We start from the raw sequence: 27198 nt of genomic DNA on the forward strand, positions 1-27198 counted from the left end.
TCCATTTACTGTTGGACAATAACGCCAAACGAATGGGGTCATTTTGCCATATCTTGACGAAACCCGGTACACGCCTTCGTCATGCTCAGACGCACAGAAACGCAGGCACTACAGAGCCATTTTGCGCCGCCAATGTTCGCGAACGCCAAATTGCGCCGATTCCCCCCACGACTGGCGTCCCTGCCGAGTTTCTTGAGTTTTCAAGCAACTAGCGCAAACAATAAAAATAATAACTCCTTCGGATACAACAGGGCTACGCTGCCTTGCAGCTCGGGCCCTGATAAAATTAAACAATGCAGCTGTGATCAGAGGGAGTAAGCTAGTCAAACAGATGGATTTCGAGTTTGGATTTGAAATGTGGTAGTGAGTCCATGTTATGGAGATCAGGTGGTAGTGAGTTCCAGAGCTGGTAACAAGACGGGCAGGGGGAGCAGTGTGATGGATGGAGGAGGAGGATCTGAGGGTGCGGCCGGGTGTAGCAATGTGAAAGAGGTCAGAAAGATATGGAGGGGTGAGGTTGTGGACCGCTTTGAATGTAAGGAGGAGTATTTTGTAGTTGATGCGATATGGGATGGGGAGCCAATGGAGCTGGTGTAGAATAGGTGTGAAGATACGGGCGGCTGAATTTTGGACCAGTTGTAATTTATGAAGGGTTTTATTTGGAAGACCAAAAACAAAAGCATTACAATAATCTAAATGGGAGGTGACCAGACTGTGAACAAGAACAGCAGTGGAATGAGGAGTGAGAGAAGGACGGAGACGAATGATGTTAGGAAGATGGGAATAGGCAGACTTCTTCGTCTGCAAAGTAGCGGCGAATCGTGCTTGTGCCACCCTTTGTCCCCTCTATGCCACTCAATATGGTGACGCAAGTGGTGTCTTTCTGGGGAAGCCTTTGTGTAGAGCGGACCGTGATATATGTAAATAAAAAGGCAAATCTAAAGTAATAAAAACGTAACGACTCGTTTCATAGGGTGACTATATAGCACTATCAACATAGTTATATGGGTTATATTCCCTTTCTGTTAATAAATCACCATGATTATTACACACTGCTCCCTGTTAAATTCTATTCTGAATTTAACAGGGAGCCAATGAAGAGAAGCTAAAACTGGAGAAACATGATCTCTCCTGTTAGTGCTCATCAGAACTCTGGGTGCAGCATTTTGGATCAGCTGGAGGCTTTTCAGAGAATATGTGGGACAGCCCAATAATAAAGAATTACAGTAGTCCAATCCTGAAGTAACAAATGCATGAACTAGTTTCTCTGCATCACTCTGAGACAGGATGTTCCTGATTTTAACAATATTACGAAGGTGAAAGAAGGCAGTCCGAGAAACAAGTTTTATATGTGCGTCGATCATTGGTTTTGAATGATCTTCCATTGTAAGTCTTAAAGTAGGATGAATGTATGAAATATAGGTAAACATATATTCATTAAAGCCTCTGATTCATCACTGTTGGAATTCTTTTGTGTTGTTGGCATGAAAATAGAGAATATAGATTTGTTGGATAAAGTGTACAGTTTTGTGTGTGTCACATATACAGAATGTCTGTGTGTGTGCTACCTTCTTCTAGTTTTAATATTTTCAGTTTGTGTTAATAATGTCAAAACTTTGATAATTCTTCTTTGTTTATTATTGAGGTTGTAGTAGACAGTGCTGTTCTAAAAAGGTGAACTCACCTAAGGAACTTATTAAGATCTCCATGCTTCATGTATTCAAACACCATGCTGAGAGGTTCTCCATCCACACATACTCCGTAGAACTTTACTATGTGCTCATGCTGCAGGTTGGTCAGCAGCTCCGCCTCACGCTGGAAGTCCTTCCTGGCTGCAAGAGTTGGGTCCTTTAGAGTCTAGAGAGGGTGAGAGGGCTAATTATGCTCTGGACTAACAAACAATGTTCTGCTTTCTTTTGTACTTTCCTGAAGTATTAGCTTAACCTTTTTGTCCCACAAATACTGTAGTGTTTGTATCGCACATTGAAATTAAACCTTTTCTTTAATATTCTACTCTCATCAATTAAAAGTAAGGTTAAATAGTATTTTCATATTTTCCACAACACTCCCATTATTTTAGAGAGAGGGTTGTATATTTTACATGCAGTCTGAAAAGTAGACTAGGCAGATTATAGTGTTTTTGTGTTCTGGCCTCTGTTTAGTTGATATCAGTTTCCATGTGGACATTTCAGATAGTTTTCTTAAAAGGATTCTTATTAATTTGTGTTTAGGTGGAGTTGTGTAGTACTTATAAGTCGTCAGTGCTTTACCTACAGTAGTCAGCAGTGCTCATTTCATGCTCTTAGTTTGGAAAATCTGATGGTTTCCTACAGGATGAGCTAAAGCTAAAACATACTCAGAATGGGACCACCAAAATAATTTGTTTTTGGCATCTAAAACAACTCAAACCAATTTAAAGCTGTTCTAGAAAACACGATATTGTTGTTTTTTTACACTGCGTCAGACTCTTTGTCAGTACACTTTCTCAACTGCAGAACATCCATACAGCAATACAGTCCATTCCAAAATTATCTGGGTTGCGACACTGCGTGGCAACACAAACAATGTTACTTCGATCCAGTCCACCTAACTCTCTGATATAAAAATGTTCCAGTATGAAAATCCAAAATCAACTTTTTGCTTAATCTGCCATGAAGTTTCAGTTTCAATCTAGTCTTCTGGTGGCCACTTTCTGCGAAGCTTTAACTGAGTGTTACACCTTCTACAGGTAACAAGACACAACTCCACAAAAAGGTTTTAAAAAAGGGGAAAAAAACATATTTTCTGCTCTCCATTTTGGTTTGTCTGCAGTGAACATGGGAAGACATGCACATCATTCTCTCAGCTTTGTGCAACTTACTGTGTGAGACCATGTTGAAATAAAGCATATGAACCTATGCTTATCTGTGGGTAAGCAACAGCGCACACTGTCAACTGTGCTGCTTCATGCTGTTTTTGCTGAAAAGACTCTATGTACCTGTATGTAAGTTTCAGCACTGATGGACCCCTTACAGATGGACAATTCTACAGTTCTATTTACACTAACAAACCCCCATCAGAGAAGCAGGCTTTTGAACTAAGTGCCCACTGGATGATCCCTCAAGCAAGACATGGGCTGGTGTCTGTACAAAAGCTTTACTTAAGCAAAACCAAAGCGCTGCAGAAGCAGGAATTCCAAAAGATAAACAGTTGACTGACTGACTGACAGAATAAAGCCAAGGCAGATAAAAAAACAAAGAACATCTAAAACCAAATGACAAAACAAAACCGCAAGATCTGATCAAAACTTAAATCCAAAAGCCAACAAACCACAGCTCAAAAGACCTTTTGTATGTAGTATATATATTCAGAATTACATTGACACAATTTTTAGAGCTGCGTATGCTAATGACGTTGATTGCAATGATTATCATTTACTCACAAAAATGTGATCCATTTTGTAAATACAGTAAATGTGTAAGTGTATTGACTTTTTTTTCTTTTAGTGCAGAGAACAATGATCAATGAAATTATTAAAGTACACAAATTACCAACAGGCCAAACTGAGGCGGCACATAAATGTGGGACTCTTACCTTCACAGCCACTAGCATCTTGTCCTTCGCAGAGCTTAGGTTATAACATTCGGCTAAGAAGACCTTGCCAAAGGCTCCTTCCCCGAGTTCCCTCTTCAAAATAATGTCTTGCCGTTTAATATGCTGAACATCTGAGAAAGACAGAGACAGAAGTCCAGTCGATTACATTTTTTGTATTTTAGCATCTCTATCCAGTGTGCTTTTTATGGAAAACACTGATTTTTGAAGATTTGTACAAGCTGGTTTGGATGTTGTGCAACTTGAGTGATTTCTGCTGATAATTCTGGGATTTGTTGGTGTAACAGAGTTAAAAATGCACTTTATCAATTAAGTTTTATTTATCATTTCATGATTATTTTGAGTATTTAAGAATTTGAAATTGTGTTGCTTTGTACCGTTAATATAAGTGCTGTGGATGTTTTTAGTTTTGCAGGTTTTGGCGGGATTTGTTCAAGCAGTCGTATAACCCATGTAGCATTAGTTTGCTAGTTTGCGCTTCTTGGTGGTGTTAACACTATACATGTGCACGTTTAGGAGCAGAGGTGTAGGAAGGAAGAGACAGAAGATTCATAATCTGTGTTGATGTCTTCTGCAGATATGTGTTTTTCTTTTTTGAGTTATGTTGTTTGTTATTTTGTTGTTTCGGTTTTGTTATTTCACCCCACACTCTGTGTTCATTTTGCCACTAGGTGGTATAGTTTTCTTCTTGTGTATAAATATAAATGTATTCTTTTTTTTCTATGAAATGCTCTGCAAAACTTTTTTAAAGCTCTGCTGACAATCCCGTTGTGTTTCGCAGAGGTGCACTGCAGAGAAAATAAATACAGGAAAGCAGCATCTTGAGTCCTCTTCCTCCGTGCGTCAAACACACACCCGTTACATTAGCATCTGCTCTTATTAGTAACCATGCCACAGGGAAGCTTCTTTACATCCAGGGGTAGCTGGATGACCTTTTCAAAGTCCTGATACTGCCCAGAATGAGACTCCAAATACTGGACAAGTAAATGTTCTGTGGAAAATAAAATCACTGTCACCTAAGTGGCTCAGGATGGAGGATTGAATCGAATCAAAAAATCTGATGCAATCTTTTGGCTTCCTTTGCAAGCCAATTTGTCTGAATTGACATTAGACTAAACTGAATTGGACTGAAATGCAATGTGATTGCATTCCATTTGACTTATGTTGAACTTGTTTTCTTTCTCTGTTAGGAGCCCTGATGCACTGACTTGTGCATTGTCTGTCTTCCTTCTTAGTTTCACACTGAAAATGTTTTAGTGAAGCAACAGGCCACACAGGGCAGTTTAAAGGTGGTACATATTTCCCCTTAGTTGTAAAGATATTTCTAAAGTAGGTTTGAGGAATACCATAATTACACAAGTCGTTTTCTGTTATGGGATCTTAGTACATATCGGGCTATAACACAAATCAAAAGCAAACAGTGATTATTAGAATGTTTGACTTGCTTTTAAATTTTGAACTGTCAAAATGCACCAAATAGCTCATGAACACACCTGAACATGAACATACAGAAAAATGACTACTAATAAAATAACTAACAAGTAATGCCATTACTCACAGGTAGCTGGTTTGTTGCAGTTGTGTCCATGTCTAAAGTACTGTGGGTTTTCTATAATGGGGATCCTGGTCATTCCAATCACCACAGCATCCGGCCCAACATCGAGCATGCAGGGGCTGATGATCCCATGGTTTACATGATGAAGGGGGCTGGCAGAGTTTTCCTCACCACTTATCACTGCCACTGGACCTGGAAAGACAAATGCATAGTCATGAATACATGTTCACCGACAGAGTCTTAGACAAATAGCTGCAGCTCAAAGGAACGTTTTTCTTACAGATCCTATGAGAAGGAGTATGAAAAGATAGTTGGGATGGAAGAGAAAAGAGAGGGAGAATTTGTCTTTAGATTAGATTTCTTTTCTTTTTTTTTTGGTTTGGTTTGGCTTTTTAAATATTTAACATACTAGACAATGCAAAGAGCAAAACAAGAAGTCAACACATTATTAGCTTACTGTTAATGTACATTAATGAGGTCAAAGAGTCACATTATCTGTGTGCACTCATAGCATTTCAACTTGCGGTGAGACTCTACTTCTGTTTTGCTGCTCTTTTCTCCGTCTGTTTCGTTTTATGCATGGTATCTTAAGTGCTGCACGCACTATATGGCTCTAATCCACTCTGTGAATCTACACATGCAGACTCCACTTAGGGTGTGTTTTTTGCTTTCACACATGCAGAATTGGAAGTGGGTATTTTTCCTCCATAACTGTCATTCTCTGGGTTTTGTGTTTGAGTTTGTATTTTATTCTGGGGCTTTATTTTTAGTTTGCCGTCGTAGTTCTTCAGTGGTTGTCATTCTTGTGTTTGATTATACATTTAATTTGATCTCGAGCTTTTGCGGCACCTTCTGTTAATTGTATAACAAAATGTTTGCTCTGACATCTGCCTGCCTCCCGCTGCTTAGTTCTCGTTTGGGTCCTCCATCTGTTGTCATGCCATGGACTGTGACAGTAGCACACCAAGCCGAGCCAAATACAATAATATCACTAAATCTCACCAATGCCTAATATTTCTGCCCATACTTGAGTTTACTGACGTCTATTGGGCTCATAATAATAAAGCTGTGGGCTCATATGTCCTTCTGCTATTGCATCTATTGTTTTCTCTTTTTTGTATCAAAACCTGTGTGGATCCAGGTATCTTATAGTTCAATTCAGCCTAGCCTGTTTGTGCTTCTTTAATGCTATGTTGCTGAAACATGATAGTATAAAGATTATAATTCAGTCTGCAGACTGTTTTCTTCTTGCCTCTTGACTTACCAGCTGCCATTTGGCATTGCAAACACCAATGAAAGCATATAAACTTGCAGTGGCCCAGTGATATCAGGCTGAATATCAACATAAACACTAAATTCACACCAAGTAATTTCAGTAGCAGCTAAAAGGATGCATGAAATACAATAGCAATAAAAAAAATGCTCTGCCCCGTTGATCCTTTAAAGATCAATTAGAAAAAAGACCACCAGTTATGTTAAATCTGGTGATGGAGCATCATCCATCCATCCATTTTCTATAGTGATGGAGCATCATGACAGATAAAAATCATTTACTTCCTTCAGCTCTCTCTCATCTGAACAAAGCAGGTAGCATTGTATGATTTCTTTTCAAATTCAGCCTCCACTGTTATTTGAGAAATAGAGGAGGAGGCCTCTACGATCACCTGGAATATTGACTACCTGACAAACACCCTGGTTTGTTGAATTGAGGGGTTGTGTGTCTAAGAAGCAGTGCATGAGTACCACAGGGGACTGTACCCTCACCATTTCTCTACACTCTGTACATCTACACAGACTTCAAGTACAACTCAGCTGCCCTGTTATCTAGATGTACTCAAATTACTGTGTGGTTGTTGGATGTATTAGTAATGGACAAGTCGCTGAATACAGGGAGCTGGTTGTCCCATGGTGTGTCCTCATAAGCCCTCCAAGCTTGTCCGTTTTATTTTCCAGGGATCTAACATTTCTTTCCTTTGTTCTTCTTAAACTTCTAGTTCTATCTGAGGTCCACTGACAAATTAAATGAAAACTTGACCATTTACTGTCAATAAAGATTATCTGCATGGCCAGAAAGCAGAAGCTAGATAACATTCTTGAATATTCTGCAACATTATAGGACAAAAATGCACTTTTACTTTAGGCCTGAACAATATGGAAAAATAATCTAATTGAGACTTTTTTTCGAAAATATTGCGATTGCAATTTAATAAGCGACGTACATTTTTTAAGTACCTTGTATTTTTTCAACAAATATAGGGATTACATCTTTCTGTTGTAGTAGACAAACTCAGCTGTTGTCAGCTCTGCAGTCACTCTTTGCTTGCATTTTTTAAACAGCTCCAGTATAGCAAGCTGGCTAAAATATGTTCGGGATGACATGCTGTACCGCTTATCCAATGTATTAATTAAGGCAGTAAACCCAGGCTTGGTCACCATGGTGATGGGCATCTCGTTCTTGCTTGAGTAATTTCTCTGTGCCGTTTTGACGAAGTTTCATATGGAGTCACGCTTTCCAACATTTTGTTAACAAGCCCTGTTGGGCAGTGGCGCCGATTTATGTTTCTGCTGGTTTGTGCTCACCGTGTTTGCATGAGTCGTTGCTATTTTGAGGCGCGCGCGCGCGCCTGCACATGCTCTCTTTCACAAACACAATGCATGTGATGCATACGGAAAATTTATGTCAATGCAACCTAACGCAAAAGGCTCCGATGAAGGGGTGGCAACACCCATTCCGAAATCCCGCTATTCCGACATCCCACCATTCCGACATCCCGCTATTCCGACATTCAAACGTCCCACCATTCCGACAAGGCTTTCCGTATAAGGAAATGTGCGTTACTCAACAGGTGAGTCCCTTCTTTCTGTTCATGCAATTGAAATGTTTAACACGTGTTTACAGATAAGCGTTATTAAAAACACAAAGTCTCGGCAACTGGAGGAGGAGGAGCAGACCGTGGTGGTTTTCAATCACACACTCCAATGCCACTTGTTTCAACTTCCAAAAATTTAATCCAGGAAAAAAAGGCTTACAAACATGGACCGAAACGGTCCATAACACGTACAAGAATCCAAAAGAAACGAAAGTTAACTAAAAGAAAGCAAATAAACAGCATGAAGTGGTCAAAATTGGTTTTAATAGATTAATAGATTTAATAGATTGATAATAGATTATTAAAGTTTGTTTGCGAGGCTGTGGCCTCTGTATGTGCAGAGTTTGTGCGCCAAACTTTAGGGCGTATTTGCGCCGGCTTATCATTAGTGCAAAATGTTTTGGGTAAAACATAGGCTATTAAAAGGAACTGTCGGAATGGCGGTATGTTAAAAAAAATAAAATACCGCCATTCCGACCATAGGAGGAAAAAAGTGTCGGAATGACGGGACGTTTGATAAAAAATTAAGTGTCGGCAGCATGTAACCCCGATGAAGATAAAGGAAAAACAAAATCCACAATCCAACAGTGCAAACCAAACAAAATACTTAGTAGTCTATCCATGGGTATTTACCTTTTCAGTGAGTTTGAAAAGTCCGACCTTTTTTCTGCCTAACATCTGCACTGCTGCTGTCCTCAGTCTTTGACACGGTAAAGTTCTCACTGGACCTTGTGACAGATTTGTCCATATTGTTGGCCAAATCAACCGCCCCCAGCACCCACGGAATCGACACCTATACTGTCAGGTGCTGTGTTGATGATGCCATATGCTGCTAATCAACATTTGAGCCATGCAGTTATCATATAAGGCTTTATGGTGTTTTTTTAAATGTTGAAACAGGTTTTTCGTGTTGCCTAGCAAGGTAGCAACTGTAGCAAAACATGTTTTACACAATACCTGGCGCTGTGCAACATCCTTTCTAAAACCAAAATAATTCCACACAACTGAAGTACTACTCCTCTTGGACACTTCGTGTCGGCTGCTGTCGTGGTTGTTGCGTGTTGAAAGTCACATGACTCAAAACATATGCGATTAGATCTAATTTTTTCACATCGCGATTTTATCGCAAATGCAATTAATCGTTCAGCCCTAATTTCCTTTTTCTAGTATTTTTAGCTTGGATTAAGGTATAGTAATAGAAATAGAATAGAAATATACTTTATCCATCTCCCGTGGAGGAAATTCAAATTGTCATGTAGTTCAATTAAAATATTAGTATAGGGTATAGGCATAGTATATAAGTATAGGGCCACCAGAACTTTTTTTTCCTAAGCTATAAAGGTATGAATTAATCCCCTGTCCTTGTCATTCTTGCTTATGACAGACAGACAGACAGACAGACAGACAGACAGACATACATACATACATTTCATAGCTGCACCCTCCTCCACCGTAGTTACTGAGGGGAGTGTGTTAGGAGTTTCACAGCCCCTTTGGTTGCTCTGTCTGGAGATCCTTCCACCTGTTTATTATAAATAAACACTCTTGACTTTGGACATCTGTGTCCTGTGTCCTGAGGCCCTGACACAATTGTTATGATGTGTAACTATGCCAGTGGGAAAGTTGTTCGGAATACCTGAAATAAAACCTCAAATCCAGATGGGTTGAAGAGATGTCTAGAATGCTCATTTGGAACAAAACATGGAACAGGAGGAGGAAGTTCAAGTCAAGTCTTTTAGAACTGTAAGGAGAGTCAGACCTGATGGCGTGCATCCGAATCGAACTGGATGCAGATTACTTGGTGCACACTTACGTCATGTTGTTGGGACGGCAAACCCAAACATGACTGTACAGATAAGGGTGAAGGACACAGCAGCAAGGCAAACAACCCCCAGCCCTTCCCCCTCACCAGACCTTTTACTCCACATCACCCAAGGTCTCCAAAGGATGTCTCTATCCCAGTGACCAGGATCTACCAAGAAATGCAGGGTAACCCCCCCCCCCCTTACACCATCTGTCCTGGCAGAGGAGGGCAAAGGGGGATGTGCAGGATGTTCAAAGAACAGCAGCAGAGTTCAAAACAAAGGTAACATGCCATGATGCGTTCAGGCTCCCTGCTATTGTAGTCTTACTACTGACAGCTGTTCTGAGAGCAAGCTGGGACAAAGTCGGATTCCTGTATTAGTAAAAGAAGAAATCGAAAACAGTCAACTTGCTGGGTAAATCTATCTAATCTGTTAACAGTACCACGTACAACTCAGAATACAACAGAGACCATGTAAACTCCACAAAGCTTGCTCTACTTAATATTAGATCTCTATCCAATAAGTCACTGTTGGTTAATGACTTCATAATTTCACTTGATTTTGATTTGAACCATTTTATCTTGACCGGGAATTTTAACATTCACATAGATAATATGATGGATGGTAATGCCAAAGGATTTTCTTCTGTGCTGGACATGTTTGGTTTGTGGCAACATGTAACAGAACCGACGCACCTTCGAGGTCACACTCTGGACCTGGTTATTTCTAAAGGTGTTGATATTTCTTCTGTTGTGGTTATTGATTTGGCATTGTATGACCATTTTTGTATTTCATTTGATTTATAGATTACTCAGAATGTTCAAACAACCAGTTCTCAGTTAAGAAGAGGTACATTAATGAGAAAACAAGTGCTCAGTTTAGGGAGGCCATATATGACCAACAATGAGCGCACAGTCGGTTGACGGACTGATGGATCATTTCAACTTAAGAATTTTGAATGTAATGGAAGCTGTTGCACAGATAAGAATCAAGAGCACCTTGAGCCAACAGAAAACACCATGAAGAAACACCACAACGGTCAAAAACCTGAAAAGAGAATGCAGGAAAGCTGAACATAAGTGGAGGAAAACAAAGCTTCAGATTCACTATGAGCTGTACAAACAAAGCCTGCGCAGTTATAACAATGAGCTGTACAAGGCCAGAGAGCTGCATTTCTCTGAACTGATGAATAAGAATGTAAACAATTCTCCAACTCTGTTTGCTATGATTGTAAAAACTCACAAATCCTCCTAAGCACTTAAACCCAGATCTCCTCTCCACTGAGAAATGCAACAAATTTGCCAACTTTTTTAGACAAAAAATCTAAACAATTAGGCAAAACATTCACACCACACAGAACAACAAGAAACTAACTCTGAAGAACTAACTCTGACATTATGTCACAATTTAATATTGTTGATTTAAAAAATCCTAGAGGAAACAGTTAGACATCTGAAATCAACAACTTGCACTCTGGACATAATACCATCTGACTTTTTAAAAACTGTTTTTACCTCAGTAGAAAGTGATCTCCTACAAATAGTTAACAGCTCACTGGCATCAGGCATTTTTCCCAAGTCAATAAAGACAGCTGCCATTAAGCCACTCCAAAAGAAGAGAACTCTAGACGCCCCTTTGATGAACAACTACAAACTTGTCTCTAACCTCTCTTTTATATCCAAGATTATTGAGAAACTTGTATTTAACCAGCTCAATGACTTTCTGAATGAAAGTGGAACTCTCGATAACTTTCAATCAGGCTTCCGACATCATCACAGCACTGAAACAGCTCTGGTGTTAAAAGTGTTAAACGACATCAGGTTGAATATTGATTCTGGTTATGTTTCCATCCTGGTTCTGTTGGATCTCAGCGCTGCGTTTGATACTGTAGATCACAGAATCCTATTGCACTGGCTGGAAAACTGGGTTGGACCTTCTGGAGCAGTCCTTAACTGGTTCAGGTCCTATTTAGAAGGTCGAAGTTATTTTGTTACAATTGGCAGCTATGAATCCGAGCGAGTGGCCATGACTTGTGGAGTCCCTCGGGATCAATTCTTGGACCTCTTCTGTTTAACTTGTATATGCTACTGTTATGAGGTGCGAATGGCGATCGCCCTCTTCATCACGGGCCCAGGTGTTTGCTGTCCGCCACTCCACCTCCCGGTGACCGGGTTCAGCGTCACCGGAATAACTCACAGACTTTTCCTTGCTGGTTTCTTGGTGGAGCTATTTATTGTGCCCCCTTTTCTCCCCAAATGTGTGTTCAGTCCCAAAAATTACTACAGTCTGTACATATCTTTTTTACCAATCAAGCCCACATCAGCTCCAGCTTTTACATAATTCCCAGCCATTTTTCGCTCCCTTCTCCACCCGTCTTTCTCAATTTAAAGGGCTCCCTCTCTTAATTGAACTCCTCCCCCATAATCATCAACCTCCGGGTAACAGTTGCTCCTTATCACCTGCAGCCGACATAGATTCCCCCCGATACACAAAAATACTCATACACAACCACCAACATAACATATTTTATATTAGCACCCATCAGTGCCAGTGATGTCCCAGTCTCCATACTGATCCAACCCCAAACCCACAGACTAGTAGGTGTGCACCCCTAATAGCCTGCAGACTACAGATCAGGTCCTGGAAAATAAGGGACGGGGTCACTCCGTCACATCATCCACCCCCTCCCCTAGGTTGACACTGGGTGGCAACCTGGATAAATAGTCGGCCACCATGTTGATCTTTCCTGCCCGATGTCGAATGACAAACCGGAACGGTTGTAACGCAACATACCACCGAGTTAGGCGACTGTTATGGTCTTTCATGGAACTAATCCAGGTCAGGGCCCGATGGTCTGTTTCCAGATCAAACTCTCGTCCCAACTAATAGTAGCGGAGACTCTCCAAAGCCCATTTAATGGCCAACCCCTCCTTCTCTATGGTTGAGTACCTGGTCTCTCGAGGCACTAGTTTTCGGCTCAGGTACAGGATCGGTTGTTCAGCGCCCTCCTCTACTTGAGCTAATACTGCTCCGATACCCACTGCTGATGCATCCACCTGCACCAAGAATCGGTGGTCAAAATCAGGGCTGCGCAAGACCGGGGATGAGGTGATCCTTAAGAGTGTCAAACGCTTGATGGCATGCAGCACTCCAGAGGACAGGATTTCTTTTGTCCTTCATGGTGAGGGCAGTTAGTGGTGTGGCAATAGTGGCAAACTGGGGCACGAAGCAGCGGTACCATCCTGCCAGACCCAAGAACGACCGAACCTCTTTCTTCGTCTGAGGGCGTGGACAGTTACGGATAGCCTCCACCTTATCCACCTGAGGTCGGACCTCCCCTCGTCCCAACCGATAGCCCAGATATTTTACCTCCTGTTTTGCCCACTCACATTTGGCAATGTTCAAAGTGAGGCCAGCCTGTTGGATGGCTCCAAGGACTCTCTTCAGATGGTGCAGGTGATCGGTCCAAGATGGACTGAAGATTACAACGTCATCCAAATAGGCGGCGCTGCAGTCCTCGCATCCTTGGAGCACTCGGTCCATGAGCCTTTGGAACGTGGCTGGGGCTCCAAAGGGCATCACCGTGCACTGGTAAAGTCCAGTAGGTGTCCGAAAGGCAGTGTATGGCCGGCAGGACAGATCCAATGGCACCTGCCAGTACCCTTTACATAGGTCCAATGTGGTAATGTACTGGGCCGATCCAATGCGTTCGAGTAGGTCATCTATCCGAGGCATTGGATAGGCATCAAACTCCGATAAGGCGTTAAGCTTCCTGAAATCAATACAGGGTCGTAACGATCCATCTTTCTTCGTTAGTAACACCAGCGGGCTGCACCATTCGGAGTCGGACGGCTCGATAACTCCCATTTCCAACATTGTGGTAATTTCACTCCTCAGTTTCCCCACCAGCTGTTGTGGGACCCGTTATGGCCGTTGCCGGAATGGTTGAACTTTCTTTAGCCTGATGACGTGCTGGGTCACAGTGGTTCTGCCCGGTCTGGCTCCAAACAGGTTTGGCATGGTCCGGAATACCTGCCATACTTGTTCTACTTGCTTGGGAGGCAGATGAGCCAGCTCTGGCATGGTTGACTTGGTCACAATGTCCCAACCCGGATTTTCCTGCTCCACTTCAGATTCCTGCACCACCAGGCCCACTGTAGCTGTCCGGCCCCAAGACTCTTTCCATTCTTTAAGGAGATTGATGTGGTAGGTCTGCTTCTGCTTTTTTTTCTCCGGATGATGGACCTCATACGTGACCGGGCCCATCTTCCGGGTGACGACGTACGGCCCTTGCCATTTGGCCAAAAGTTTGCTGGTGGAAGATGGAAGTAACAATAATACCTTCTGACCTGGTTGAAGCTCACGATGTCGGGCTTTCTGGTCATACCAGGTCTTCTGGCTTTGTTGTGCATCCAGCATATTTCTTTCAGCCTCATCCTGATACCCCGCTAGGCGCTCTCGCATTTCCAAGATGAACTGGACCACTCCTTTCTCTTCAGTCTGACGCTGTGGTCCTTCCCAGCCTTTGTGAAGTAAATCCAATGGGCCTTGGACGTTCCAACCATACAGAAGCTCGAAAGGGGAAAATCCTGTAGAGGCTTGCGGTACTTCCCTATAGGCGAACAGTAGAAAAGGTAACCGTCGGTGCCAGTCTTTACCGGTATCGGCAACAAATTTTTGTAGCATCCGCTTCAGCGTTTGATTAAACCGCTCCACTAAACCATCGGTCTGCGGGTGGTATGGTGTGGTTTTTAGTGCCGTAATACCCAGTTGTATGTGAAACTGTTGCATGAGACGTGATGTGAAGTTGGTGCCCTGATCGGTGAGGATTTCATCAGGGATTCCTACTCTGGAAAACAATTCCACCAGAGCGTGAACGACCGCTGAAGTTGTGATGGTGTGTAGAGGGAAAGCTTCTGGGTAACGGGTGGCATAGTCACACACCACTAAGATGTACTGGTGACCTTGGCTACTTTTTGCCAATGGTCCAACAATGTCCATTGCGATTCTCCGGAATGGTGTTGAGATAACGGGAATTGGATGTAGACGTGCCCGCTCTGACCTGCAGGGTATGCATGTCTTTTGGCAGATAGGACATGTCATGCAATATTGCTGAATGTCAGTATACATGCCCGGCCAAAAGAAACGCGAACTCACACGCATATACGTTTTATGACGGCCCAAATGTCCCGCCCACGGGACTGTATGTGCCAAGTACATCACGACCTGTCTGCAGGCTACCGGGATGACCAAACGATTAAGTGTGTCAGTTTGCATATACAATAAACCCTTATCCACAACAAAACAATCTTTTCCACCATGGCTAATCATCCCCACATCCCTCACTTTTTCCCACAAAGGTTTCAATGTAACATCATTTCTCTGCAACTCAGTGATGTTATCTGGCACAGTCCACATTTTATGAGTAGTCAAACCCGATACACTCTTTTCTGTTATTCCTAGATGTCTTTCAAAACGACGCTGGCGTCTTGATTTTTTTGGCCCCTTAGTGACACCTTCGCACAAACTATGATCCAAATCTGGGAGAGGTTGAACACCGGCTTTTGCCTGGGCTCGAGTAAACACAGGACACACAACCCCGTCATTTTTACCAGTGTCAACCTTAGTAGTGGTACCATCATTAGCCTTATGGCTCATCAAGTTCAAGTTAACCTTGACACCGTTATCCTCCCCCTCAGTAGGAATCCTCACAGTCTTAACATGGCTAACATTAGCAATCTCAGGAGTAACATTAATAGTATTACAAGGTACAACCTCATCAACGTCCCGCAGCAGATGAAGCAACACAGGTAAGTCTCTTCCCAGCAGAAGATCTACAGGTAGGTTCTCTACTACACCAACAGTCAATAGATACGGCTGATCCTCAATTATCACGGTAATTTCAGTTTGTGGATACGCATGCCGATCTCCATGCACACATACAATGTCCATAGTGTTGCCATAATCCAATGTGCTGATGGAAGCCAGTCGCCGGTTGATTAGCGACATAAAGCTACCGCTATCAATCAGGGCCAACACCTTTTGTCCTTTTACCACCACAGTTTTATACGTTTTGCGGCTATTCTCTGTATTTTCAGCAGGTTCCACCTCATTACGTGGTACATAACATGCACCTTCAACTTTCGTCTTTCTGAGGGGACACGCTGAAGCTTTATGGCCATACTGCTGGCAATAATAACAAATTAAGGTCTTACCAGGAGCAGGTGGTTCAGTGGTGGTGCTAGCGGTACCTGGGCGCTGTCCTGCTGTCGCTCCTCGTTCATTCCACCTCCGCGGAGACTGTTGAGCTGGGTCCCAAAAATCTGGGGTGCAATGCGCCAACCTGGCGGATCTCGTCAGCGTCGTATAACTCCCCCCTCTCCGCGCATTGATGTACTGCAGAGCAAGTGTCGACGCCTGTAGTCCGTTGGCTGGATCGTGCTCTTTCACCCACGTCCTCACGTCAGTCGGCAGAACGCGTAGCAGCTGCTCCAAGATGACGGCCTCACCGATCTGCTCCTTTGTGTGATGTTCCGGCTGGATCCAGCGACGGTAGAGCCCTTTCAATCGGTGGTACGCTTCCGTCGGCGTTTCTCCCGGCGGCAACATGGTTTGGCGAAACCTCTGCCGGTAGGTTTCAGGTGAGATGTCAAACTTGGCCAACAACGCCGCTTTTAGGTCTCGGTATGAGTGTGCCCGGTCCTCGTCCATGGTCGAATACGCGTCGAGAGCTTTCCCAGATAAAAGCGGCACCAGCCGACACGCCCACTCCGTCTCGGGCCATTTCCAGGTTCTAGCAATCCTCTCAAACCTTAACAGATAATTCTCAATGTCCTCACCGGCTTGGTAGGTTGGAATCTTTGGCTGAGTGGTGTACATAGCTGGTTGTGGCTGGGCAGATGCCTGGGCAGCTCCCGCTACTGCTGGAAAGCTGACTGCGTCTGGTTGTTGTCTTCGAGGGGCTGGTGTTGGCAGTCCGAGCATCGAGCCGTCTGTTTCGGTGCTTGGAGTTGAGCTAACCGGAACGGTCGGCATAGCCGGCAAAAGAGGTTGCGGGGCAACAGGCGTTTGGAACGACACTCTCAGGCTGCGGAGCTCCTTCAAGAGATTCTGCTCTCTTCTCTGTTGGGCCTCCAGAAAGTTCCGCAACATACTACCCAGATCGATCGGCCCCCCGGTCGACCCAGAAACGCCTGGCTTCTCGCCATCATCCTCTTCCTCCTCTGACGGAACCGTGGTCTCCCAATCCACATCTGTCTCAGCTGTGGCCGCTGCGGCCTGGCTCTGGGGATATCCCACCTGGGATCGTAGTCCGGTCCTTGCCGGATGACGGACCCTCTGTTTCCGACCAGCCATCTCTGGTATATCGTCTCTCTTAGTTCCAGCGAAGCAATAAATCCCACCTCTGACACCATATGTTATGAGGTGCGAATGGCGATCGCCCTCTTCATCACGGGCCCAGGTGTTTACTGTCCGCCACTCCACCTCCCGGTGACCGGGTTCAGCGTCACCGGAATAACTCACAGACTTTGCCTTGCTGGTTTCTTGGTGGAGCTATTTATTGTGCCCCCTTTTCTCCCCACATGTGTGTTCAGTCCCAAAAATTACTACAGTCTGTACATATCTTTTTTACCAATCAAGCCCACATCAGCTCCAGCTTTTACATAATTCCCAGCCATTTTTCGCTCCCTTCTCCACCCGTCTTTCTCAATTTAAAGGGCTCCCTCTCTTAATTGAACTCCTCCCCCATAATCATCAACCTCCGGGTAACAGGTGCTCCTTATCACCTGCAGCCGACATAGATTCCCCCCGATACACAAAAATACTCATACACAACCACCAACATAACATATTTTAGATTAGCACCCATCAGTGCCAGTGATGTCCCAGTCTCCATACTGATCCAACCCCAAACCCACAGACTAGTAGGTGTGCACCCCTAATAGCCTGCAGACTACAGATCAGGTCCTGGAAAATAAGGGACGGGGTCACTCCGTCACAGCTACCTTTGGGTCAGATATTACAGAACTTTAACATCAATTATCACAGTTATGCAGACGATACACAACTTTATGTGTCTCTGTCACCAGACGACTGCAGCCCAGCAGATGTACTGTGTCAATGTCTGGAGGAAATAAAGTCCTGGATGAGAGAGAATTTTCTACAATTAAATGAAGACAAAACTGAGATCATTCTGTTTGGTAGCAAAGAGAAGAGGGTCAGCATTGGTAAATATCTTGAGACTCGGGCCCTTACAAACACTGACAAACACTAAGTGCATAACCTTGGAGTGTTGATAGACTCAGATCTGACCTTCAGCAGCTGTCACCAAGGCTGCTTTTTACCAACTCAGGAACATCAACAGAATTAAAGGCTTTCTCTCCCAAAAAGACCAGAAGATACTCATCCATGCAATCATCTCCAGTAGACTCGATCACCGTAATGGTCTTTTAACTGGACTTCCTATAAAGAGCATTAAAGATCTGCAGCTCATCCAGAACACGGCTGCTACAGTTTTAACCAGGACTGGAGATCTGAACACATCACACCAGTTTTAAAATCTCTGCTGGCTTCCAGTCAGTCACAGAATAGATTTTAAAAGCCTACTAATGGTTTAGGCCCAAAATACATCTGTGATATGTTCAGAGAATATAAACCAGCAGAGCTCTTAGATCCAAGGAATCAGGTCAGCTGGTCCAGTCCAGAGTCCAGACTAAACACGGAGAAGCATCATTTAGCTGTTATGCTGCAAACAAGTGGAACAAACTGCCAGTGGAGATTACTGTCACCAAATGTAGACATTTTTAAATCCAGGTTAAAAACATTTCTTTTTTCTCATGTGTCTATGCATGAAATTTGCACGGGATCTTTTAATTTATCTTGACTGTTGCTTGTTTTTAATAATTTTGATTTTATTTGAATTATTTCACTTCTTTCTCTTTATATTCTTTTATGTATTTTATGCTTCTTCCACTCACCGCTGAAATGCTTTTATTTTATGTAAAGCCCTTTGAATTGTTTTGTACATGAAATGTGCTATACAAATAAACTTGACTTGACTTGACTTGATACAGACTGATGGACAGACTGAACGTGTCAACCAGGAAATGGAGACTAAGCTCCGAATGTCACGTGAGTGAGACCCCACTAAGTGGTCGTAAAACTTTCCTTGGGTAGAATATGCCCTGAAGTGGTCGCAAAACCTTCCTTGGGAGATCGTGGTGGCAGTGTTGCACAGTATAGCTCACCTACAACCAGCGAAAGGAACAAACAAGAACTAGAAAAATTTCTGAAGAAATTTTGCTGGGTGCCAATGGTGCCACAGTTCTCAGTGCCCACTGAGAGACAGATGCTGTGCTGAGACAGCTGCTCATTGCCAGTCAAACATGAGATATTTAAAATCCAGTATGAAATATGAGATGCTGAAACCTGCCTGCTTTTTCAGCATGAGCAAGGGAACACACACAGAGGGTCTGTATAAGAGAGAGAGACAGAAGAGAACAGGTTGTGCCTTCTTTGAACAAACAGCTGTTTCAAGTGATTTATAAGTCACAGTAACAAAAAAAACAATAACCTGTTAATAGCAGAAAGGTCTGCTGTAGACAGTTATGTAATTTCTATCAAGGTACTTTTTAAAATACAGGTTTTATGGCAGTTTGAAAACACCCCTTACCAGTGGCAGGCACAGACTTTTTGAAGGGCAGAGGCGGAAAGAAAAAAAGGCACACATAGTGCATTCGCACCACTATAAAGGACACTTTAGGTCACGTTTTGGCTCTAAAGAGGGCACTTTAGCATGCTTTTTGGCTCCCGAGAGGGCACTTTAACACACATTTTGGCTCCCAAGAGGGCACTTTAATGCACATTTTAAGACTAGTGTCTTTTAGCCAGGATTCCATCAACAAAAGCACACAACAGTTCCTCATTTCTCACTGGGAACTGGATCAAAGCCGGATTAGGTCCTCTTTGTTGTCCAGTGAGCGTACGTTAGCTATGAAGAGTGAGGGAATCACAGATATGCTCCTGTTAGCATTCAGTCTGGCTAACAGGCTGGCCTGCTTCCCCCTCTTCTCTTCAATAGAGCTTCAGGACTTTGGATGGACATTAATTTAGTCTCTCAGACTCTGTGATCTACTCTCTGAGTAGCTCACTGTTGTATCCATGAAAAGGAGAGACGAAACAACCCTGTTTTCATTACTATCGATAGCTCTGCGAGCTGCAACCATGTTGAATCTATCCATGGTGATCACTGGGAAATTTTAACCACATCTCTCTTTTTGCTACCATTCAACTTTTCAAAATTTTAACAAATAGACAGAAATATATTACTTTCTTACCTTTCATGAACTTTGATCGTCGTCCATACTTGGCGATGAGAAGGAAGAAAACCATCAGCATAACACAGGCAAATCCTGTCAGGCCTACTGCTACAGACACCTGCAGACACGGTCAGGCGGTGAAGCAGAATTTTAAGAGTCATCTGTCAAACAGTTCCTTTGTATTTGAAAAAAAAATCCTAAGATATTCAAATGTAATTTTCGTAGCGCAAGATCCTCGAAAGGCTAAAAGGTTTGTGACGTTTGAGAATCTGCTACCTTTCTTTTCAGACAGGTTTGCTGTGAAGATGCTTTGCTCTTATTTTCATAACTAGATTTGCAACATACTTCAGTGTGTTCACATCAAGGGTTGTTTGGCAGTATGGTGGTTGGTACTGTCACCTCACAGAATGCTCCTGGTTTGAATCTCAGCTGGGGTTTTTATGTGGAGTTTTCAAGTTCGCCCTGTGCATGTGTGGGTTGCCTGCAGCTGCCTCCCATTGTCCATCACTCTCTGCAGAGCTAACAGGGAACTCTAGGATCAACGACCCCTTCACTGACATGATAGAGAAGTGGTTTGGTCTCTGTCTGTTGTAACAGCCATAGTAGTCACCTGTGGTTATTGTTGTCCCATGCTTGAGAGGACTGCCCTAAAAACTGATTGAAACCACCCTTACCCGCATAATGTATCAAGAGGTAAAGGGTGATGATGACGATGAGTAACACGTGGATGATAGAGACGAGGACACAGATAACATTTAAAGTACAAAGTACCTTGCATGACCCCGAGTGAATTCTCAATAGTTTGTTTAATGATTATTTTTGGCTTCATATGAAAGACCAATGAACTTGGGAATTGGACCTATTAAAATGCAATTCCTGAATGTAAAACCTTGTAAAGATGATATGTTGCTTTTTCCTGCTAACATTCCCCAACAGGTTAAATTAACTGCATCAGCAGCAGAACCCCTACAGGACTCAAAGTGAGGTAACTGACCAGGTGTCTTAAATTCTGTAAGGGGTGCCCATCATGCCAAGATGATGATGGAACAATCACAAAAATGTATCCACATGTGCACAAAAGGGTGGACGGCGAAGCTAAGCGCTCCACCCCAACTGAATGAAAAGGTGATTTGAAGAGTTCATTCCACCAAGTAGCACCCAAATGTTTAACAATCTACAGCCTCCACTGTAAGCAAGGCCGTAACTACCATAGACGACTACAATTTTTTGCTTAAATTGTAGTGATTTTATATTTGAAGAGCCAAGAGTACCGCGACTGTTTAATGAAACAGTGGCTCAGTTTGGGCATACCTGCTGCGCGTCATCAACAACATGCACTCTCTATGGTAACTACCACACACAAGTCGGACTTTGATGTTTCCGCTACCATTAGTGAGTCAGTCAGTCTCACCAGTCACTGGAAGAGGAGCATATAAAGTTAAAAATGTAGGTGGAGAACAGTTTAAGTGATAGATGACGGTGAGAAAAAAATGCATTTTAATGTGGAGATATTTTTATTGCAGCCCAGCGTACCACTCAGATAGCAAGGAAACATGAATCAAAGTTTAATTTTGGTTAACTCCGTCAGTACCGGTCGTCAATCAATTTCCACCGGTTGAGTCAACATTCATTTTGCGATTGAAATGTCAGCGACGTCTTCGATTGAAAATGAAACGTTTATTCAGTGTTGATTTCTCAATGTTGGCTGCTGAACATGTTACATATATCTGCCGGAGCACAACACAGCAACACTACACAGAGCAGATTGTGCGGGACAGGAAGTCGTGCGCAGAAACAAAATGAAACACCCGGTTAATTTTCAAAATAATAATAAATAACTTTCCCTTACTTCATGAGTCACCATAATGGTCCTTCAAAAAGCCTCAGAATGCCCCATTTTTACCTCAAATGTCAAAAGCTCTGCACCGTCCTCAAGGTTTTTTAAGATTTCTGACACATCTGAAAACATGTTGAAATGGCGTATTGTTTTAATTTCTATCAGTTTAGTATTTGACTGTGTTTATAGATTCAAGAGTTTTATTTGTCACATACATAATCATACATAGTACAATGTGCGGTGAAATTTTCTTTTTATCTGCTACCAAGAATTAAGGACAAGAATTTAATTATAAATATGTCAAATAAAAAAAACCTTGGCACAATAATTCCACACAAAATAAGAAAATAAGAAAAATGCTTCAGTAAAAGTGTAGGGTATTAAAATATAAGTGTAAAAATTTACAATATTAACAATATTATTGACGTTAGTGTTAAGGTGCAGGTGAGTGAGTTTTTTCTATTCTTCACTAAAGGGAAAACAGGATATGGAGGAAAAGGCTGAGCCAAACCAAGCTCATCTTTGGGCCAAGCAGCAAGAAGAAGAGCAGTGATAGAGGGAGAGCAGGTACTATGAAAGAAGGAGACTATGCCAGACCTGTACCAGGACAATTCATTCCTTTTTATTCCTAATCCATGACTTGATGAAATTCATTCTCCAGTTTTACATTGTAACTCATTTGCAAATCATTTAGGATGAGGCTGATGTTCTCTGATAACAAACAAAACAAATAAACCTAAAAGTAATTATGATGTTGTTTTTGTTCCTGTAAGACTCTGAAAATGGCCAGAATTAAAAAAATTTCCAAATTCCAAAGTACCAAATTTATGGGCCCTGCGTACGGCCTTGACTGTAAGAAATATGTCTGAATTCTCACCTGAATTGTCCTAAAATTAGTTAGGGAATAATGGGTGGTAAAGACCTCTTTCATGGAAGTGAAGTACTCGTAACCTCTCCTTCCAAAATAGCTTAGCAGTTCCAGACCCAGCCGGAATGATGTTCAGCCAGAAGCAGACGATCGCAGAATCGGTAACTGGATTGGACTGGATGAGCTGCATTTATTCTTATTTTCATTTATTATTCATTAATTGCATTTATCCTAATTTTCGTTTCTTCATTTAATATGTTTGTGTTTATTAATCACACATATGTCCATTGCCATTCATGTGAATCAACTGTTCGGAGCGCGACCTTTGATACTGAGTGAGTAATTAAGTGGTCGGTTGCCAAGTGGGGATGGGGCCATAGGAGAAATTCCCCATGAGTTACATGAGTTACAGCAAGCAGGTTTTTCGCTTCTATGCACTGTGAACAGTGGATGATTTTAATGTTAAAGGTTTAAAATAGTTTAATATTATTTGTACAAGATGATGAGTTTTTACAGTGTTTAATCCTTGTTTTCTCATAGCATAAACATGAGGGAAATGTTAGAAAAATCATGAAGTTATACTATGAGAAAAGCTGCAAGAATAACGGTTTATGTGAAGGGGGTAGGCTTCCTCCTACCTTTTGGTTCTCATAACACTGTGTAGCAAGTGAAATTGTTTTTGACTGTCTGGACTCAGTTTCCCATAACATTGAATGGCTAGTAAACATAAATAATATAAATAGCAATAGTATTATTTTGTGAGTCAGACAACTCTGAGCCAGCTTCCTGATAGGTTGTGCGGACTTGTCTCTTACTTGCAAGAAAGAAATGTTTTGTGTTAATCGTATGCAGCGACTCTGAGCCTAATTTTGACTTTTTTTTGACAAGTTCATTTTTAACTGATACATTAATCGAAGGGGCCCAGAATATCTAGCTATAGGCTGAGTGCTAGCAACAGCTACCTGCTAAAAATAGTTTAGCTAAGGTTAAGAATCAATCCCTCTTCCTTATGCCAAACAAAATGAGTCCCCTGTAGATTCCAAACGGTGTAGGTACAAAAGGTTTTGGGTCTATGTGATGGCTGCACCTACAGCCGCACAGCTAAAGTAGTTTAAGTTCTTTAGATGTTAAGATGTATTCCTTTAGATTTATGAGTAGTTTGTTTATTTAGTCATTTTGTTAATTCTTTGTTTGAGTGATTATTAAACTAACTGTTAGGTTCTGTTTCTTAGTTTATTTGCTAGTATGTGTTATCCCTCTTATGTTGAAGATTAGTCTGATCAGCCAGTATTTAAGTTCTCCTTTGTTTCCTGTTTGTTAGGTTAGTTTGGTTCTTTGTTAAGTGAGTTTGGTTTCTGTGTTAAGTTACTCATCATTTGAACAGTTAGTTTGAAGTTGTCATGACTTTAGTTTGCTGTGTTCATTTGACCACTTTTAAGGGCCCTGATGTTATTTTCTCTGGGCAAATAAAACCCGTTCCTTTTTTAAACTATCTGCGTCCTCGTGCTTGACCAGCTCGGTCCCTCACATGCTATCTGTGACATAGAATTTTACAGTTTATTCACAATTTTGTCAATTTACCACAAATTTCTGTCAATCAATACCAGTGTTATAAAAAGACGTTTTTGTTCCTGAGTAGAAATATTAGAAATTAGTCAAGATCTTAGCTAAATATTCAGTATATATAATAATTCAGTCACTCACCCCAAAAGTATCTTCCTCAGGTTTGTGCGTCTCTGCAGTCGGAGTTACTGTAAAACACAATAATTTACTGTCCCGCTTCTGCAGGGGAACTATGTACACTAAAGATATTACATATTAAAACAGAACTATTCATATCTGTAATAGAGAAAAGCAAAAACAAAGAGTGGTAGACAAAGTAAGGTCAAAGGTATATAACCTAAAGGTCATAGATGTGAAATTACTGACTAACGTACTTACTTTCTCTACATCAAATAGAAATCAAAGGGTCTCCACAGTAATATCTATACAATCTAATACACTGAGCAGCCCTAGCTTCTCAAGATTCCACTTTTGCCACTTTTTGATGAACACATCTCTGTTCATCAAAAGTGCCCATTTGGACATAATAGCATACCAACCATTTTTTAACAAGAGACCAGAATACGAATTCTGAGCCATATAAGGAGTGCATTGTATATGTTCGCCTTTTGTGTCAGTCTCTAGGACATTAGTCTTTGGTTTGACAACTTTGAAGAGCTGTGTTGCTACAGGAAAATAAGCCTTTTTTTTTTGCAAAGCTTGCCCAGAAGAGTTTAAGCTGTTGAGCTTGTTCAGCTTCCCTAAATACCCAGCATTCTTGGATCAGAGGATGTTTTTCCCCTCAAGCAACAGTCGCTAAAATGTTTGACTTTGTTTGCTTCACTTCACAGACAGTATTTTGAACAAGGCCCATTACAAAGCTAGCTTTGCTGGGTGACTAAAGCTAAAAGCTAAAGCTATTCATTTGTCGCCTCCACAACTGCTAAGCAACCATAGTTTGCATTTTGCATTTATGTAAACAACCCATAATGACAATGACGCAAACAAGAACATAATGAGCAAGTGTGTAAGTGTCACCCATATACTTTCACAGTACTGAAAAGAAGTATAATTTATAAAAACATTTAGGTTTAACAAAACTAGTTTTCAAACATGAACAGCAGAGATGTTTAGGAGAATGTACTGACAATTTGATCCAGTCTATTTCTGCAGTTCACACAAGCACTTTACATCAGAAGGCTTTCTGCTTTAGATGCCCTCTCCCAGCTGGAAATGTGAGGGAGGGGTACAGGTGTCTAAAGCATGCAGGACATAGTACATGATCCAGACGTCCTGGAAATGATTGTGTTTTCTTAAAAACACATTGAACATTGCAGATAAGGCCACTTCTTGTTTTGATATGAGTACCTCATGTATCTGTATCCAAAAATGTATTTAGCTTTTCTTATATCATTAAGAACCATTGTTGCCAAGAGGACAAGCTAACACAACAGCTAATACAATTAGTTTTGGTGTGATACTAATTAAAGCAGCAGACAATTTAGTAAGTTGTAAACTTTTGTATGATGGTTATTAGCATCTGTTTATCTATCTCGGTGATCCAAGTATCTGCATTAGATGCATGAGTGCCTACCCAGGCAGAATGAGTAGTGCCTTCTCATTTGTCACAGCAAGCAGCTCATTTACCAGTGTAGGCTTATCATAGGAAAAGTAGCTGGCTTCATGAGCAATATAGCCTTGCCGTATAACTATGTAGTGGGGTGCTCAGTTGTTTTATTTTTGTCTCTTTTACTCGACCTTTTTTCAAAAGTTGTATGGAGGGGCAGCAGCTCAGGAGGAGGAGCGGTCATCTGACAACTGGAGGGTCCGTGGTTCAATCCACAGCTTCACCAATCTACATGTTGAAATGTCCTTGGGCAAGACAATGCACCCTCCATTCCATTTGATGTTCCCGTGTGTTAATGTGTGTGAGAAAAGGCATTGCATGACTTTTAACACTGTTTTGACACAGCTTTGTTAGTGTCTGTGTGTGAACAAATGAATGTGGCCTGTAGTGTAAAAGCTCTTCAAGTGGTCAACTAGACTAGAGAGCCATGTGAATACAGTCCATTTACTGTTTATTCTATGATAATGTGCACAAGAAATTTGAGTATGTACTGACCTCTGAAGCCTTTTACAAAGCATATGATGTCTGTGCTATAATATTATTACACTTGTGTAAAAAGCACTTACCATAATCATAATCTGTTTCTTGATCTATAAAAAAGGAAGAGGAGCAGAGAAGATAAAATGATACTGTAAGGAAAAATAAACAGCAAGGTGAGGTACATATGTTAGAGCAGGGTTCTTCAATCCTGGTCCTCGGGACCCATTGCCCTGCATGTTTTCGATGTTTCCCTCCTCCACCACAACTGATTGAAATTATCAGCTCGTCATCAAGCTCTCCAGTGGCCTGATAAGGAGCCATTCATTTGAATCAGGTGTGTTGGAGGAGGGAAACATCGAAAACATGCAGGGTTGAAGAGGACCAGGGTTGAAGAACACTGTGTTAGAGTATACATGTCAACAGGAGAGAAAAAACTAACTTGACAAAATGTTAAGAAAACAGTTCAATAAATGAAAACAAAAGAAAATGCTAGATTAGACTCAGTAGAAACTCATTTAAACAATAGTTTCCAAGTTAGCCTAAGAGGTAGTTGAACTGGACATTCTTTTTTCCCGCCAGAGCCAGAGATGTAGTAATTGGCAAAAGTGTTCAATTTAAACATAAATCAATAACATCAGACACAGAGGGTTGATGCCTCATCATTACTAGGGAACTGTATTTGGCCCAGTAACTTTAATCAACAT

General features: G+C 41.8%; 1 protein-coding gene across 2 annotated transcripts in view; it reads right to left on the minus strand.

Annotated features, from left to right (window-relative positions):
- LOC140307584 (NT-3 growth factor receptor-like) overlaps positions 1-27198 on the minus strand; it is a 98888-nt gene that overhangs the window by 20404 nt on the left and 51286 nt on the right. For both annotated transcript variants that reach the window (XM_072386534.1, XM_072386535.1), the window contains exons 10-15: positions 26581-26604; positions 24550-24596; positions 20159-20258; positions 5150-5338; positions 3574-3704; positions 1685-1857 (exon numbers count right to left, since the gene is read on the minus strand). In XM_072386534.1, the coding sequence (XP_072242635.1) occupies positions 1685-1857; positions 3574-3704; positions 5150-5338; positions 20159-20258; positions 24550-24596; positions 26581-26604 (664 nt within the window). The remainder of the gene's footprint in view (positions 1-1684; positions 1858-3573; positions 3705-5149; positions 5339-20158; positions 20259-24549; positions 24597-26580; positions 26605-27198) is intronic.

This window comes from Leuresthes tenuis, unplaced genomic scaffold (genome assembly GCF_036924035.1).
Source record: "Leuresthes tenuis unplaced genomic scaffold, fLeuTen1.0.hap1 SCAF_5, whole genome shotgun sequence".
Taxonomy (NCBI): domain Eukaryota; kingdom Metazoa; phylum Chordata; class Actinopteri; order Atheriniformes; family Atherinopsidae; genus Leuresthes; species Leuresthes tenuis.